The sequence below is a fragment of the Ipomoea triloba genome, chromosome 4 (assembly GCF_003576645.1).
Source record: "Ipomoea triloba cultivar NCNSP0323 chromosome 4, ASM357664v1".
Taxonomy (NCBI): Eukaryota; Viridiplantae; Streptophyta; class Magnoliopsida; order Solanales; family Convolvulaceae; genus Ipomoea; species Ipomoea triloba.
This window is the reverse complement of record NC_044919.1, coordinates 18,248,097-18,265,214: the sequence shown is the minus strand read 5'-3', so window position 1 is coordinate 18,265,214 and position 17,118 is coordinate 18,248,097. Positions and strand designations below refer to the sequence as shown.

At 39.2% G+C, this 17,118-nt stretch overlaps 1 protein-coding gene across 1 annotated transcript; it reads right to left on the bottom strand.

Annotated features, from left to right (window-relative positions):
- Positions 1–1,020: 1,020 nt before the first annotated feature.
- LOC116015547 lies at positions 1,021–4,269 on the bottom strand. Its single transcript, XM_031255651.1, has 2 exons — positions 2,169–4,269; positions 1,021–1,654 (listed from the first exon to the last, which is right to left on the bottom strand). Exons 1-2 carry the CDS (start codon positions 4,164–4,166, stop codon positions 1,217–1,219), a joined length of 2,436 nt encoding a protein of 811 aa, XP_031111511.1. The 5' UTR covers positions 4,167–4,269; the 3' UTR covers positions 1,021–1,216.
- Between the last annotated feature and the right edge of the window lie 12,849 nt (positions 4,270–17,118).

Below are 17,118 nucleotides of genomic sequence, written 5' to 3'. Positions count from 1 at the left end.
ATACATTATTAGCCTATCAAGAGATAATTGCATATAAAATGTATGCCACGTGATCATCTTCAAATGATGCAAACATTTGGATGACATGAAAGAAGAATAAACCCCAGCCCCTGCCCCAAATTATGATTATAGAAACATAACCACAATCATGAAAAGGTTATGCTAATTATAAATTAAATATTGTGTTAGAGGATGTAATGGGAGACGTGTAATACTTTTTAGTTAAATATGATTTTTTGGACTCATTAAAAATATTATATTTTAGTTAAAAATGATTACATGTGAGATAGTTTTATATGAGATTTATTTATGTATATATACTTTGTGCAGAGTTGTCAAGTTGAGTAGCTTGTAAATGCCTTTTTGTTTTTACTCCTGTATTCATAAGCATAAATTGCTATGATTTCTCTTATTATTTATACTTCATTGCAATTGAGTGTATTTTTATTGAATGGAACTACTTGAAATAATCATTGTTAGAATATACTCCATCTGTCCCATTTTACCTGTCCTATTTACTATTCATTAGTCAAACCAACTCTTTTTTATTGTTTATTTTCTTTAGTAATTTTTTTTTTATTTTTAAATTTAAATTTTTGTGTTTAATAGCACTTTTAATATAGTTTCTAAATATATCAATACTAAATTTAATATTATAAAAAATTAGATAAAAAATAACTTCAGTTAAGCCTCGTTAAACGAACTAGGCAACCAAAATGGGACGGGGTAGTAATTGTTTAATGTTTATTGGCTCAGTGTAAAAAAAGAAAAAAGTGGAAAAATTGCACTCCTCATCTATACGTTATAAGGTAATTGTAAAATTTATCGTTGTTGATTGCACTCACTTTTTGCTTCTAATCTATCATTGGCGTTGCAATTTTCGTCATTTTATTAACTTTTCGTGCTCACTTTCCGTCCTTAAGCTATATTAAGGTTGCAAATTATTCCATCCCTAATATTTTGTTAGTAAATGGACGAAGAACACAACGGCGATGATAACTTCGGGACAAAAATTAAGCATGATGACCAACAATTAAAGATGAATTCTATAATTATCGTATAAATTAAAAGGCGAAATGTGTAATTTTTAATAATGCCTGACAAGTAGGTGTATATTTTGTTGATAAGTAGTACATGAATTGAAGTAAATTAAAGAATGAAGGATTTTGGGGAAATTCCCCTTGGGGGGACATCGATGATGAGGCTGGGTCGATCTTCAATTGGAACTGCGGGCAAGCAAGTTGATCGCAGTATGAAGCAGCGAGTGCATAGTTTGAGGGCATCGATTCATCCCAACCGTCCCCGAGAAAACATCAAAGTTCTCCAGCTCTGATGTGGTTTCCATCACACACTCCAACCGTCTCTCCATTCCCAGATTCCTCAAAACCTCTACTGCACTACTTGTTTTGTCGTCTCTCATCATCCAAATTGCTAACTCTATCGCAAACCTCCTCATTCTTGGAACCTTAACTGATGGGTACTCGTGTTTCGCCAGAATCTGAACTAGCTTATCCGCCACTTCACATTCTTGAATTCCGGCTTTCTGAAGCATGATGGTTGATTCCTCAGGAGTCATGAATTTGAACACCTGTGCTGCTAGTCCAATCATCATTTCCTGCAGTTTTTCTTGCTCTGACCAGATTCCTTGAAGAACCTGCATGCGGCGGGCAAATTAATTCAAGGATGAATTTAATTAATTGGGATAATGCATGCATGTGTTCTGAGTAGACCCTAATTATATATTAGAAGCATTTTTAAGCCCGTACCATGCTCAAGTCTCAGACTGTTAGGCAGAGGTTGTAATTGTTGGGCGGAGGCCTATAAAGGGTCAAAGTCTAACTCTTGAAAATGTTTGGCGGTATAAGAAAATAAAGTTACACCTTCTACTAATTATTGCTTTTGACATAGTGACAAGCACGTGATCTTAACAAGTGTTATAAGAGCCAAGTCATAGACAGTGTCACAGTAGTTAAAAGTGTGGCAGAGTTACTAGTTATAGCTTTTGGTTTAATGGTAATGACCAACCCAATTAAGGAGCTAATCATATTAATTTTTTTAAATGAGAGGTGTTTTGAACTCCTAATTTCTTTTGGCCATATTGCATTTGACAAAATTAAATATTGGGACAAGATGAGAAGAAGTATGTGCAGATCAGAGGGTTGGCTTACAGTAACTCCAGCTGGGACGAGGCTTCTGAGATGATCAAAGCAGCAATTTGTTCCACCATAGACACACAAATTCCTTAGGATCCTTGCTGCATTTATGCGCAGAAGTGGATCTTCCAGAGCTTCAATGAGCCTACCCGTTACCTTCAACTTCAAAACGCGGTGGCAATTGGTCTCGCTACCTAGCAGCAGCATAGCAAGTGCTTCTCCAGCTGCATTTCTTACATGGTTAAGCCTTTTGTTCGTGTCTGCTTTAAAAAGAATGTTGAAGAGGTGATTGAGGACTCCGCCTGTGGCTCCAATCCTCTGCGATGCATCCGCCTCAAGGGCCAGACATTTCAGGATATCTATCCCCAAGTGCTGCAATGCAGGAAAATTCTGGCCATACTCGAGTATATCTCTGATGTTGCTGATGGTGAGCACTACTTCAGATATTTGCTGTCTCAGCTCTTTGCCCACGCTGCCTGTGGTGCCTGCCAGCATCTTTAAGAGCTGGAGAGATCGCGTAAGCGTCAAAATCTGTGTCTGTGTAGCCATTCCATCCCCTTTCAGTAACCTCTCTCCATCTCTTGTGAAGTCTATAATCTTGGGTAGAAGGCCTCCTCCTCCTCCTCCTCCTATGTTGCCAATCTTTCCACAGTTGTCGTGATCACGGGCGAGTTTCTTCAAAATGAGCAGCCCCAAATGGTTGAAATGTTCACTCTTAGAAACCATGCCCTTTTCATAGATTTCATCACAGATACCTGCTGCAGAAGAGCTCCTGTTGATCTGCAGAAGTGAAGATATAGACTCCATAGCGCCAGGAATAGCAGCAACCCGAAGAGCATTCTGCTTTTTGCCAGCCAGTTTTGATAGGATTTCAGCTGCAGATAGCCTTATCTCTTCATCCTCCTGGTTTTTCCAGTTCAACATCTCCACCACCCTTTCCATTACTGATATGTTTGTCCCAATCTTCTGCAGAGTGGCATCAGAAAACCGAGTGCTCGTTGCCAATTTCCTCAAGATTCGAGCCCCGGTGAGGTGTTCATCCCGGGCGTTTGAGGCCAGCAGTTCCATGCCAAATGAAACCATGTCCATCTTCACCCCATCAAAGATGCTTCCATTCACACACTTGGAATATGCATCATAGAAGAATCTCCTCACAGCAGCCATGCCGTAAGGCCCCAATTCGCACTCCCTATTCACCTCTTCCAGTAGCTTCTGGGACATGATTTTCCATTCCCAGTAGGCCTTCTCCAACAGAAACAGCAAAGCCTCTGCCAATGCCAGGGAGTAGAATATGTTGAGAGCGGATTTCCGGTTTCTCCTATCCGTGTCTCCCTTGGCTATTTCGCCATAGTCTTGTGCGATCAACCGAGACAACGAGAGCACCAAACAGGCTGTGGCAGATACAATTTGGAGCCAATAAAGAAACTTGCTAACATTTCTGGAAATAAACATCCATTTAGCATAGGGAAACAGAGGAACCTCTGAACTTGCCCAAACCCGGCTTTGCATTACTTCCCTTGTTCTCTGATTATTGCTGCTGCTTGCCTTTCTCACTGGCCTGCAAAGCGCGTTGGCAATGCAGTGAGACCCGGATTTGATTGCGCGAAAACTATTGATCCCAATGTTGGTGATGGACCATGTAGCCTGGTGCTGCCACTCAAGTTCATGACTCCTGCTAAAAATCCTAGCCCCCTCTATCAACAAGATGATGGTTATGAACCAAAAATCAGTGCTGCCCAGAGTGATGGCGAAACCGCCTAGAAGAACAACCGTTGCCCAGATGAAGCCGAGCGTTCCTAGCCCCGTCGCTGCTTTCTCCAACACTGCCAGCCTCAGTGCAAAAAGGGTTAACTTTTTCTCAGGCGCTCCAATCTCTGCTGCAGAAGCGGAATTTGCAAGATTGGCGCTGTTTTTCGACTCTATGCTGCTCTGTGCCTCAATTCTTGCGTTCAGCTCAGAAATCTGGACGCAAAAGCTTCCCAATTCACTCTCTGCCGATGACCGCCGATCCATCTGCTCTCGCAAACCAATAATATAATTATTGAACCACAAGGATTATATTATTGAACCAACTGTGGCTCAAAAGAAAAAGAAAAATTTCGTAACAAGTTCGATCACGTTGTTGTTTGTAGATGTGGAGAAGAGAAAGTGGGGTTGGCCGTTTAAATATAAGTAGATTTAGAGGGAAGATGAGCTTGGAGTGCACGTTAAAGGTGCAGAAGAAATGAGGAAAGGCAAACGTTAAGTCGCGTCATTTTGCGCCAATTTTTGTTCTTGGAAGTTAGTTTTCTCTCCTTGTGGGAAGGCGGTTTTCCCTTTCTGTTGTTTGCTTTAGTAATGCTATTTCGGCACTTCAATTACGCAAGCAAATTAACGGTTGAGGCAGCTTATTGCAGCTATGTGTACCAAGTTCTAAAATGACATTATTTTAATGTTAATAAAAATGCAGTGCTCCACACTCAGGTTACAATAATGAACATTTTGAGTAAGATAATGTATTTTATGAATTAGAATAATGTACTTTATGTGTTAGAATAATCTATTTTATATATGTATTAGAATAATGAAATTTTTTGGGTAAGATAATGTATTTTATGAGTTAGACTAATATACTTTATGTGTTAGAATAATGTATTTTATGAGTTAGAATAACATATAATATACTTTATATGTTAGAATAATAAAACTTTTAGGGTAAGATAATGTATTTTATGATTTAGAATAACGTATTTTATGTGTTAAAATAATATATTTTATGAGTTAGAATAATGTACTTGATGTGTTTTTGTACCGTGGTCCACACAATATTATTCTCATTTGCCTCGCAGGACTAGATCAGTTGATTCGACCAATTACCCTGAGCACTTGCTCCGATCCCTCAAAACATGAGGATAGTATGTACTTACTGGGAGACCTGAGTGGCTTGACATAAGTTAGAAAACCTAACAAAGTTAGAAAACCTAACATTAAAAAAATTATAAAATTGTTAGCAATTTTTTTTTTCTGAGTACTACTCATAACTTCCCATTTGAGATAATAACTCTATGTCGCTTAATCACAAGATATTTGACAAATTGTTGTCAACTTTTTTTTTTTTTTTTTTGAAATCAAAACCTCAGAGAGTATATTATAATAAAGAAGAAATAGAGTAAGGGGGGACAGAGTCCCAATACAAAAAACTTGCCTGAGAAACGGCAGAAATAGTGAGAGTATGTGCTAAAGTATTTAAAGATCTAGGAATCAAAAAAATACGACAACTTAAGAAAGAAGACATCGCCGTCCTGCATGCATCAATAAACAAACCAGCATAAGAAAAAAGGAGCCTCCACCTTGTGTAAACCACTATGAAGTTGTGCACAATCTACGTAAACCTCAACCGAATCCATGCCCCTGCCCCTGAGCCAAGACAACGCCTCCTTGCACGCAATGGCCTCCGCCATGAGAGGAGAGAAGCAATCAGGCAAAGGCCCTGCACACGCAGCGATGAAATCCCCATGTGGCTCCACTAGGACTGCCCCGAACGAAGCCTTGAGGGTGTTGGAATGATAGTTGGCGTCGACGTAGCACTTCGGTCGAGTAGAAGGGGTCTGAGCATGGTGCGCCCCATCCGCTGCTGTGGGTGACAGAACAGACAGCAGCTGGCGTGGATTGATTGACCTCCAAGCTTGAAGAGAAGCCACGGCAGCCGCTACCAATCTTCTTGGTGATGGAAGAAATCCATCCCACACAGCATTGTTTCTTGCGCGCCAAATATGGTAAAGAATAGCTACAGCCAAGCAAATATTATCCTCAGTCAATGAACATAACAAACTCGAAACCCACTGATTAAACGTTACACCTACAATGCTAGGGAAAGGAATATGTGATTCATGCCACACAAGTTGTGAGAAATCACACAATATTAGTGCATGCATTGTATCTTCATGACCCAACCCACACTTAGGACATGCAAGATCCACCTCCACTCTCTTCATAATCAAATTGGTAGTTACAGGAAAAACATCACTTAGGGCTCTCCACAAAAACATCTTCCATTTAGGGGGGACTTTTAATTTCCACAAGGAGCTCCAATCACTAAAGCAGTTTGGGGAACTCTCAAAATCACCAATAACACATCTATAGCCACTCCTAACAGAGTAGCTACCCTTTGGGTCCCCAAACCAATACCATGAGTCCTCGTAGCCCGGGGAGATAGGCACCCTCGAAATACGCACCACATCATTTGGGGTGAATATATTTGTAAGAATAGAGGAATCCCATGAATTCGAATTCTCGTCAATCAGCCCCGCAACAAGAGAGCCATTTAACTGTGGTGGCATAGGCGTCTGTATCATCGGGTTTAAATCATCAGGGAGCCAGGGATGACCCCAAATTAAAGTTGATTTGCCATCACCAATCCTCCGTCTCACACCTCCACAAACTAAGTCATGAGCCGCCATAGTACTTCTCCAGCAATAACTTGGGCAGCTTCCTAACATAGCATCAATAAACGAGGACTTCGGGTAGTATCTTGCTTTATAGATTCTAGCAACGAGAGAGTGGGTCATTGTTAAGAATCTCCAGGCCTGCTTTCCCAACAGAGCCAGGTTGAAAGCCTTTAGATCCTTGAAACCCAAACCTCCAAACTTCTTTGGCACACATAACCGATCCCAAGCTTTCCAATGAATACCCCTCTCAGAACCAGAACCCCACCAATATTTATTCATGGTTCTTTCAATAGATAGACAAACCGTATCAGGGAGCAACAAAACCCCCATTGAGAAGGTGGGCATTGCTTGTGCCACACTTTTCAACAAGATTTCCTTACCTGCCTGAGATAACAATTTCTTGTTCCAAGAACCAATTCTTTGCTTGATCTTATCCTCAATATAAGCGAATGCAGCTCTCTTATTCCTCCCCACAAAAGCTGGTAAGCCCAGGTATTTTCCAAAGTTAGGGGCCTGATTAACGCCCAGCACTCCTGCGACCTTAACTCTGTCATGCTCTGAGGTATTTCTACTAAAACAGATACTAGACTTATGATAGTTCACAGCCTGCCCATACATTTCTTCATACAACTCCAAACAATACTTAACCACACCTGCCTCCTGAATATTAGCCTTAAAGAACAAGAGGCTATCATCTGCAAAGAAAAGATGTGAGATTGGGGGGCACCTCTGGCCACCCTACAGCCATGTATGGAACCTTCCACCTGAGCTTTCTAAAGTAACAGGGAGAGTCCTTCAGCACAGATAATAAATAGATATGGTGATAGGGGGTCACCCTGTCGAAGACCACGGGTCGGTACAACCCTCTCACTACTAGCACCATTAACCAAGAAGCGATAAGAAACTCAAGTAACACAGAGCATTATTAAATCAACCCAGGCATTCGCAAAACCCAATGCAAGCAACATTCTCCGTAGAAAAGGCCACTCCATGCGATCATAGGCCTTCACCATATCCAACTTTAGAGCCCCCAGCCTACCACACCACACTGTTTCCTATTCAGAAAATGCCCCACCTCCGCAGCTACCAGAATGTTATCCGTAATGAGCCTATTCGGGATGAAGGCACTCTGTGACTCAGAGATGATGTCACCCAGCAAATGCTTCATTCTATTAGCCAGGATCTTAGCCATGATCTTGTAAACCACATTGCACAATGCAATAGGCCACAGGTCAGATATAGACTCAGGGATATTCTTCTTAGGAATCAAAACCACATTAGTATCATTCAGGCCATCGGGAAAAGAACAAGAGCTCAAACAGTTAATCACAAAAGCCGACACGTCCCCACCCACCACATCCCAGTAATGTTGGTAAAACCTAGGATTCATTCCATCAGGGCCCGGGGCTTTATCAGGAAACATAGAGAACAAAGCCGCTTTGACCTCATCACAATCAAAAGGGCGCAACAAGAGATCATTATCACTCTGGGAAACTCGGGGGATGATAGAACTAAAGAAAGACTCCATAGTGGTAGCCCCATTGGACTGAAAGATATTTTCAAAATAGGACACAACAACAGGTAACATAGCCTGACCCTCCACCCACTCCCCAGCATCATTTTTAAGCCTAGATAAAGTGTTTTTCTTCTTTCGGGAAGATGCATACCTGTGGAAGAAGCGGGTATTTGCATCAGCTCCCTGCAACCAATACTGTTTGGCCTGTTGCCTCCAGAAAGCATCTTCCTGAGCTTCTAGGCGGGTCAATTGATCTTCCAACCTCGAGAACTCTGCCAAGGAAGCCGAGTCCCTGGAACCTCGTAAAGATAACTAATTCCTACGAAGAGTCCTGATGCGTTGACCGAACTTGTGAAAGTGATCACCACCCCACCTCCTCAGCCTCACACCACACAAGTGTAAACAATTAAGAAAACCACCCTCCATCCCATCCTTCCATGCGTCCTCCACTACCCCCCTACATCCCTCATCAAGGAGCCAGGCCATCTCAAACTTGAAACCCCTGGAAACTCCACCTGAGTGTAGAACGGTCGGATTGACACTCAAAAAGATAGCGGAGTGATCCGAGGTACGGGTCATGATATTCTCAACAAAAGCTTCATCTCGCAGTCCACACCAACTCAAGGTTGCCAAGACCTTATCCAATCTCTCCTCAATCCATCCTGCAGTACCTTTTCCCCTCTCCCAAGTGTACTGATAGCCCCGCATAGGCAGCTGGACCAGCCTACAATCATCCAAAGCCTCCCCGAACCCTTGAAGCAGATGATTAGGATGCGGATTACCCCCTCTCTTCTCCGTCTGGTATAGGAGATCATTAAAATCTCCTACAACTACCCATGGTAGAGAGGACCTACTTGCTAATGATCTTGAGGTTGAACCAAGAGAGGTTTGGGTATCCATGAATATCACATTGGCCAATCATTATTGCATTGACTATGGTCCATATTTATGTGAATTATAAATAAAAAGTACATTTTTAATAGGGAAAATGGCATCTTTAGTCCCTAAGTTATAGGGGTAGTGTAGACTCAGTCCCTGAGTTATGGCCGTATCCGAGTTTAGTCCCTCAGTTATTCGCGAAGTGGCGAGTTTAGTCCCTGGCCATTAAATTTGACAAAAAAATTTAAAAATATTCAAAATTTAAGGGGTAAAATAGGAAATTCACATTTTATTCTTCTTCTTATGTCAAAACCACTTTTACAACATTATTTTTCACTTCTTAGCCTAATTATTTTCAATATTCTTCAATTTTAAAAGCATTTCAATAACTTTCAAATGACTTGTTAGGAACCTGACTCTCGTATAACACACTTAAGATTTAGCACAAATAAAGAAATGCATGATCATTGTATTTAGGTGTATGGAACACACTCTCATAACAAGTTTTTATTTTTTTACTAAGCAACAAATGTAATAAAATTAAAACTTTTGAGATTTTTTTACACACTATCCTATCTCAAAAGTTTTAATTTTATTACATTTGTTGCTTAGTAAAAAAAATAAAAACTTGTTAGAATAGTGTGTTTCATACACCTAAATACAATGATCATGCATTTCTTTATTTGTGCTAAATCTTAAGTGTGTTATACGAGAGTTAGGTTCCTAACAAGTCATTTGAAAGTTATTGAAATGCTTTTAAAATTGAAGAATATTGAAAATAATTAGGCTAAGAAGTGAAAAATACTGTTGTAAAAGTGATTTTGATATAAGAAGAACAATAAAATGTGAATTTCCTATTTTACCCCTCAAATTTTGAATATTTTTTTTAATTTTTTCATCAAATTTAATAGCCAGGGACTAAACTCGCCACTTCGCGAATAACTGAGGGACTAAACTCGGATACGGCCATAACTCAGGGACTGAGTCTACATTACCCCTATAACTCAGTTACTAAAGATGTCATTTTCCCTTTTTAATATACTAAAAGTACATTATTTGTATACATAAAGTACATTATTTGAAAGTAAATGATTTTTTTATATATTATCAAATAATATACATTCAATACACAAATAATGTACTTTTAGTACATTAAAAAATGTATATTACATTCATGGTCCACACAATTATGTGAACCATGATTCACACAATAATTTGCCTACATTGACTTGTATTGACAAATTATACAATGGACCAACATCTATGTTGTATCGTGGATCCAGATTCATAAAAGTAATGATGCAAGTTCATTCAAATAACACTAATTAATCAATTATCATTTGAATATATTAGAGTTTTTTTCACTTTTGGTCCCTCGACTATGATACTCCAATCAAATTAGGTCACACTATCGAGATTTTCAATTTTGATGCATTACTTCAATTGCTTTCATATTTGGTCTCTTGCTCAATTTTTCGGCAACCCTAACCCAAGAAAAAAACCACAAAATAAATTTTTGGTACCTTGTTTTTTTTTTCTTTTTTTCTTTTTTTTTAAAAAAATACTTTTTCGTACTTAGTTTTCGACTTGACTAGCCTTGTTTTTACTTTTTGGTACCTACATTTCAGCTCAATTGCGTGGACTGTGGTTGTGTGGACTACGATCTAAAAATACATATAAAATACATTATTCTAACTAAAAATACATTATCTTACTCCAGAAATTTTATTATTTTAACACATAAATTACATTATACATTATTCTTAACTCATAAAATACATTATCTTACTCCATAAATTTTATTATTCTAACACATAAAGTACATTATTCTAACTCACAAAATACATTATCTTATCCCAGAATATTTATTATTCTAACACGCTCACAAAGCAAGGAACTTTTTTTTTTTTTTACATTTAAACGACGTTTTGGATTGTGATCCACACAGCTTGTGGACTGATAATTTGCTTTTTCGGCTTAGGTTGGCCAACAAATTCAGTGATGAACCAAATGTGGAAGAAAATAGATAATCATGAACCAAATTCAAAAATATTGATAATCAGTGACCTAACTTGGAAGGAATATTATAGTCGGGGGACCGAAACAAAAAAAAATATTACTTTCAGTGTAAGAGTTTTTTAATGATACATTTTTATATAATATCTTATTTATGTAAAAGAAAAAAAAGAGAGAGAAATAAATTTAAAGGAGAAAAATTAGACATGATTTGAGTTCGATCATGATACTATACTATAAGTTTCAGAATTATGCACCTCAAGTACTCAAGTGTCGAAGCTATGCTCCATAAACTTTAAAGGTATGCACCTAGAGTATGAAAGTCATTATTCCTAAGGTTTAATGTGAGGTAATCAAGGAATCAAAATTGTGCACCTTATGACTTAAACTCATGTACCTTAAGTTGGAAAGTTATGTTCCCTAAGCTTTAAATTTATGAACCTAGAGTATGGAAGTCGTTATTCTTAATGTTTAATGTGAGGCAATCAAGGAGTCAAAGTTGTGCATCTTACGCCTTAAACGAATGCACTTTAAGCTGGAAAGTTATGCTCACTACGCTTTAAAATTATTCACCTAGAGTTTGGAAGTCGTTATTCCCAATTTTTAATGTGAAGTAAACAAGGAATCAAAGTTTTGCATCTTACGGCTTATACTCATGCACCTTAAGCTGAAAAGTTATGTTCACTAAACTTTAAATTTATGCACCTAGAGTCTGGAAGTCGTTATTACTAATGTTTAATGTGAGGCAATGAAGGAGTCAAAGTTTCACACCTTTTTACTTAAACGCATGCACCTTAAGTTGGAAAATTATGCTCTCTATGCTTTAAAATTATGCACTTAGAGTTGGAAGTCGTTATTCCTAATGTTTATGTGAGGCAATCAAGGAATCAAAGTTGTGCACCTTATAACTTAAATTCATGCACCTTAAGCTAGAAAGTTATGTCCCTACGCTTTAAAATTATGCACCTAGAGTTTTGTGTTAGGAACATTTGGTTTTAGATTTTGATGATACCAAATGATATGAATTTTAGACCCCAATTATTTTATATTCTAGACTTAAGATTTATTTTTGCTCTACATTCAAATGCAACCGAATGGTACCTTGAATAGTAACAATTCAGTTCATTCGAATGTTAACTCAAGAGATTAGTCGCAACAACGGTTCAAAGAGTAACTCAATGGTTATCTCTCGAATGGTTCAAAGAATAAGACAAAAGACTAAAGATTCAAAGAGTAGAAGAACTTACGACCTAATGGTTGCAAAGGCTGAATGGTTGATAAACACCAAGAATAGTATAATTTAAGGGTCAAGAATAGGATAAAATATGGAAGTTTTGCCAGCCGTTTATAACAATTTCATGCATTTAAACTCAGATGTGATCAAAAACATCTAACACAACTTTAGAAGAAGTTTTGAAGTTATTTCTGCAGATTGAAAAGGGATTCAAGGCCAAAACAGAGCAGGAAGCAAAGAAGCCACCAAGTAGGGACCGTCCACGCAGCCAACACGCGTGTGGGTGGGATGGATCGTTTCCAGTAGCCATCCACGCCCCCATCCACGCGTGGTGCTGGCGTGATCCGGCCACAGGGGCCATTTTGGATTTTTGGCTTCGTGTTGCCTATTTAAACCCCTTTTTCGAAATGTTAAAAAACCTAGCAGCTAGAAAATAGTTTTAGATATGAAGTTTTCTTTGTTTTCTCCCCTCTTGGGGGAAAACTTTATTTTCCTTAGAATAGATTCAAGAAACAATGGTAGAAGGGTAGAAGGTTGAAGGCAAAAATGTAATAGAACCCATTTTCCATGGATGGTAACTCTTCTTTTCAATATCTATTTTGATTTCGTTTTTGCTTTCTTTGAATCTTCAATTGCTTTTTCTTGTTTTCTTATTTTCATGATTGCTTAGATTGGATAGGGGATTGGTGGCCCCGAAACTAGTTATGTGGTTGAGATGTTGAAGAAATTGCTTTAAAATTGTTAGCTTTATGTTCTTGGATTTAAATACTTGTGTGGATGATGTTTGATATGCTTTGTGCCTAAGTGTGGCCACATTAGGTAGCAAACCCCTGTGAAAGTGAGTGTGTGCGAAATAGCGGCCTCTCACGAGTCCAACTCATCTACATCCCCGCCCTTAGTCCGATAGGAAGAGGTCCGGGAAGAGTGGTAGACAAGGTGTTCTATGAAATGCCCTAATCGAATGAGGATGTAGGAGTCCAAGTGTGACGCCACTTGGTGAAGTGCCATGAACTCCCTAGTTGGATCCGAATCATTAGCTTGCAAACTCATTAGATAATAGACCACATAGACTAGCCACGAGCCCCAATCTCCATTTTACCTTTTCTTAAACCCACCTTTTAAAACCTTGAAACTCTCTTGTACAAATGCCTTTGAGTTTAGTCATTCACGTAACTCTTTCCTTCCAACCTCCTGAGTGCCAACATTAACTCGACTCCAAACCTACCTTCCTTGAGAGACACAAAACTCGGGGAGTCTTGACTCTTCATTTTACCACTTCCATACCCGACAATTACCTCACCACAAACAACTACCTTCAATGGTGGAATGAGTGGTAAGGAAAACCATTCGTAACCGAAAGGTTACAAAAGGTCAAAAGTAGGAATGACCTACCTTTCGAGGAGTTGTAGGAAGAATGGTAAAGTCAACCATTTGTATCCAAGGCGTAGTAGGTTTAAGGTTTCGAAGCGTTAACCTAGTTAACCATTCGAAAGGATTGCTCGAGACATTTTTTTGAGCCTACAGTATGCAACCTTAAAACTTAAACATGTATGTCCAAGGAATAAAAAGTCTTAGGAACACATCCCAAGGAAGATTTTCCCTTAAAAGCCTAGACAATTTGTGCAGAACAAAAAGTAATGTTCAGCGTAATAATAGTCTTTAACAGTTGAAAAATCTGACAAGCTCACCTACTCTCCGGATTACCCGCCGATCTCTACACGTGGTACATAGGCATTTGAAATTTGTTCCTCTCTCCAACGGAACTATTTCAACGTGCCTATAAATACCCTCTTCCAAGACTAAAGAAGGTGTTGGTCATTGATAAGTGTCAAAATGTTCATGTTTTCACCTTTCATTTAAGCTTATTTTCCTTGTAGTTTTTTTTTTTATAATTTTACCCAAAATGTTCCTCATTTGATTCATTTGTTTGTTTAGGTGTAATTCATAATGATTTAGATGAATTGAATGATTTTTGAAGTATTTTGAATGCATATAGAGTCAATAGGAGCTAATGAGAAGCTATGAATATGGGAGAAACACCTCTTAGAGATCCAAATTGTGGTGTTTTCAATGGTCTTGATCATTTGGACAAACAAAGGCAAAATTGGAGCAAAAGAGTAAGAAGTTAAAATTCTCGCACAATTCGTTCACTGCTCAATTTTTTGTCCATATCTCTACGTGGAAATGTCCAAATCAAGTGAATTTTATGTCATTGGAAATCTAACTTGAAGGGCTACAACTTTGGTGAATACCACAAATGCTCGTTCAAAGAATTCAGGGGTGAAAAATAGCCTAGAAGACAGACAATGTGCGCAGAGTGCACACTGCCTACTCGCCACGGGTCTGGCCACGCCTCTTGCCACACCCATGGCCACAAGGCAGTGTGCTTTCATTTTTTTGGCCACGGGTACAGCCACGCCCGTGGCCAACCTCTGCAACTTTTGACAAGCCCGTATTTACTCCTTAAAATGGGATTTCTTCCACCCAAAAACATATCTTTCGTTTCCCCTTCAATTTTTAGTTAGGTTTAGCTTTAGGATAACTTAGATTAGTGTAGATTTGTTGTTCATTTCCATTTTCAAGCTCAAGACAGCTTGCAATCTTGGATTGCAAAGCTTAAATAGAGAAATTTTCTTATTATCCTCTTTTCTTTGATTTCCATTTATGCTTTCAATTACTCTTTTAATATTGCATGTGTATATATTGTTATATTGTGACTAGCTAAGTGATTTAGGAGTAGGATTTGGTTTGATTTCCTACTATTAGTGTATATATGAGTTGTATTGCATAAAGGGGATTATTTGGGTGTTCTAGGGTTGTTGTGTGAAATGGATTTGATATGAAATTTGTGTATGATTGTTGGATCCCAATTATATGCTTTGTTTGGAGTGCGTTTGTTGCTACGAGAATAGAGCTTGTACACTAGCCATACATTCACACACTTGATGCCCAATATGAGAGTATTTCGAGTGTTAAAGAGATTTATGCATTGTGTGCTTGAATGGGCAACCTTGAGTTGAATTGCCATGAGAGTGGAGTTCAAGGTAAGGTTATAAGTCCAAATAGCTACGAGAGTGGTATTTGGACACTTTTGTGTAGGAATATAGTTCGTGACAATCTCGAAAATACAAGAAAACAAGGAAATCGAAAACAACTACTAAAACAAAATTACAATGGAAGAAGAAATAATCCACGTAGGATTAAACAATTACAACTGAAAGAACGAACCACGCTGGGTTGAGTGGCCTTGGAGGATGACGGGTTGAGATGGACGATCTTGGGGCAGTTGTAAGTACGAGTCGCGTTGCCACTTTCCTTAAAACCTTATTTACCGCTTCCCGAGGTGCTGAAACGTTGCGGCCTAGGTTTCCCAGGATAAAACGTACTACGACTCCTGCGTTTGAGCACACAAACTTGGAGCCCGGCGAACTAAAACGCGGGATGAACGCAGATGGCTTGAAGGAAAGGATGAGTAGAGTTTTGAGGGAGAAAGTGTTTCGTAGGTGTGTTCTGTGTACTTCTTGTTGTAAATCTGTTGCTCACCAACGAATTTGTAGTAGAGGATGGGATCATTGCATTAAATCTGGCATTTAATTCCCATCCGTAACCTCTACCCACTAGCAACTTATTTACACTCACTACTAATCCATTATAAGGGAAATAACTCTGAAATAATGATTGGAATTAATCATATTAATTCCGTAACATCAAGAGCCATTCCTGAACGGATCCAGTAGGTGAAAGGTCGCAATCGAGAGGTCACCAGGGTCGTTGTTCAAGACATCGTTCATGTCTGCGTACCTTCGAGACATAGTCCGTTGCCGCGATACGTCGATAAGTGCTAGCTTCGAGACATCAAATTGGTCCGCGAGACATCGAACGCGCGCGCCAACCCGGGCTGCGCGATATTGCACTCGAGCGACTTGGTTGGAGACATCGGACTATCTCTCGAGAGGTCAGTTCATTTGATGTCTCGAACGAGAGATCAGTTCGATCTCATGTGGTCTTGAGATGGAGAACTCGTTCGAAAAAGTGGCATAACTTAGCCCGCAAGGCCAACCAATTTTTTGGACGACATTCGTGCCCGCAGGTGCTGGCGCACACGAGTCAAGCCTTTTCAGGCTCAGTTTGGGATTTGATTTGCACCCCCCCTGCGCGCGAGAGAGAGCCTCTATGCTATACAAGTTACTTAGTCATAAAAGGACTCTTGTATATATAGTGGTGCAAAGGTTCATTCCAAACCAATGTGGGACAAAGCTACATAAGCTTTTCCACACTTGAATTCCATCTCAAATGGGTCTACTTTGAGAATCAATTTCTCATTCACCCATTATCCATTTTGAGCGTATAATATATCAATCTCTTCGTCTAAGAACGAATAACCCGAATCCACTTTGACCCGACCCAAAATCGGAAGTGGACCCACATATATTTATACCACAAAATGGCCACTTAAAATGCCATTTTTAGTGCAATTTTCCAACAATCCCCCACATGAATGAAAAAATGATTTTCAAGGGAATTTTGAAATTGGAAACAACTGCGTTCAACGGTCGATTCCTGCATAGCAAAGGTAGGTGTAACCCTTTGAACCTTGCCTCGTGAGATCTATGTACTCTACTAGCTGTACGGTAGAACGCGATGTCTTTGAACCGACTATCGTTTGTGTAGACATTGACAAATCTCACACAGGAACCTTCCAACCACGTTTTGTTCTCATGACTGTGCCTATTTTTGTCGTGGGACACCGTTCTTGGTTCTGCAAGAGTTTCTAAAGAATTAAGCCCCTTCAATTCTCCTTTGAAGCGACCCTCACTTCTCTCTCACATAGGTGATTCTTTCTCGAGTTTCCCGCAACTCAACATATGTCCATTTGACATTGCATACACAGCA

Bases quoted from the DNA above. Each gene is read 5' to 3' on its own strand.
- LOC116015547 (XM_031255651.1), bottom strand. From the start codon at position 4,166: ATGGATCGGCGGTCATCGGCAGAGAGTGAATTGGGAAGCTTTTGCGTC. The intron at 1,655-2,168 runs GTAAGCCAACCC...CGCCGCATGCAG, and splicing joins TCGTCCCAGCTGGAGTTACT to GTTCTTCAAGGAATCTGGTC.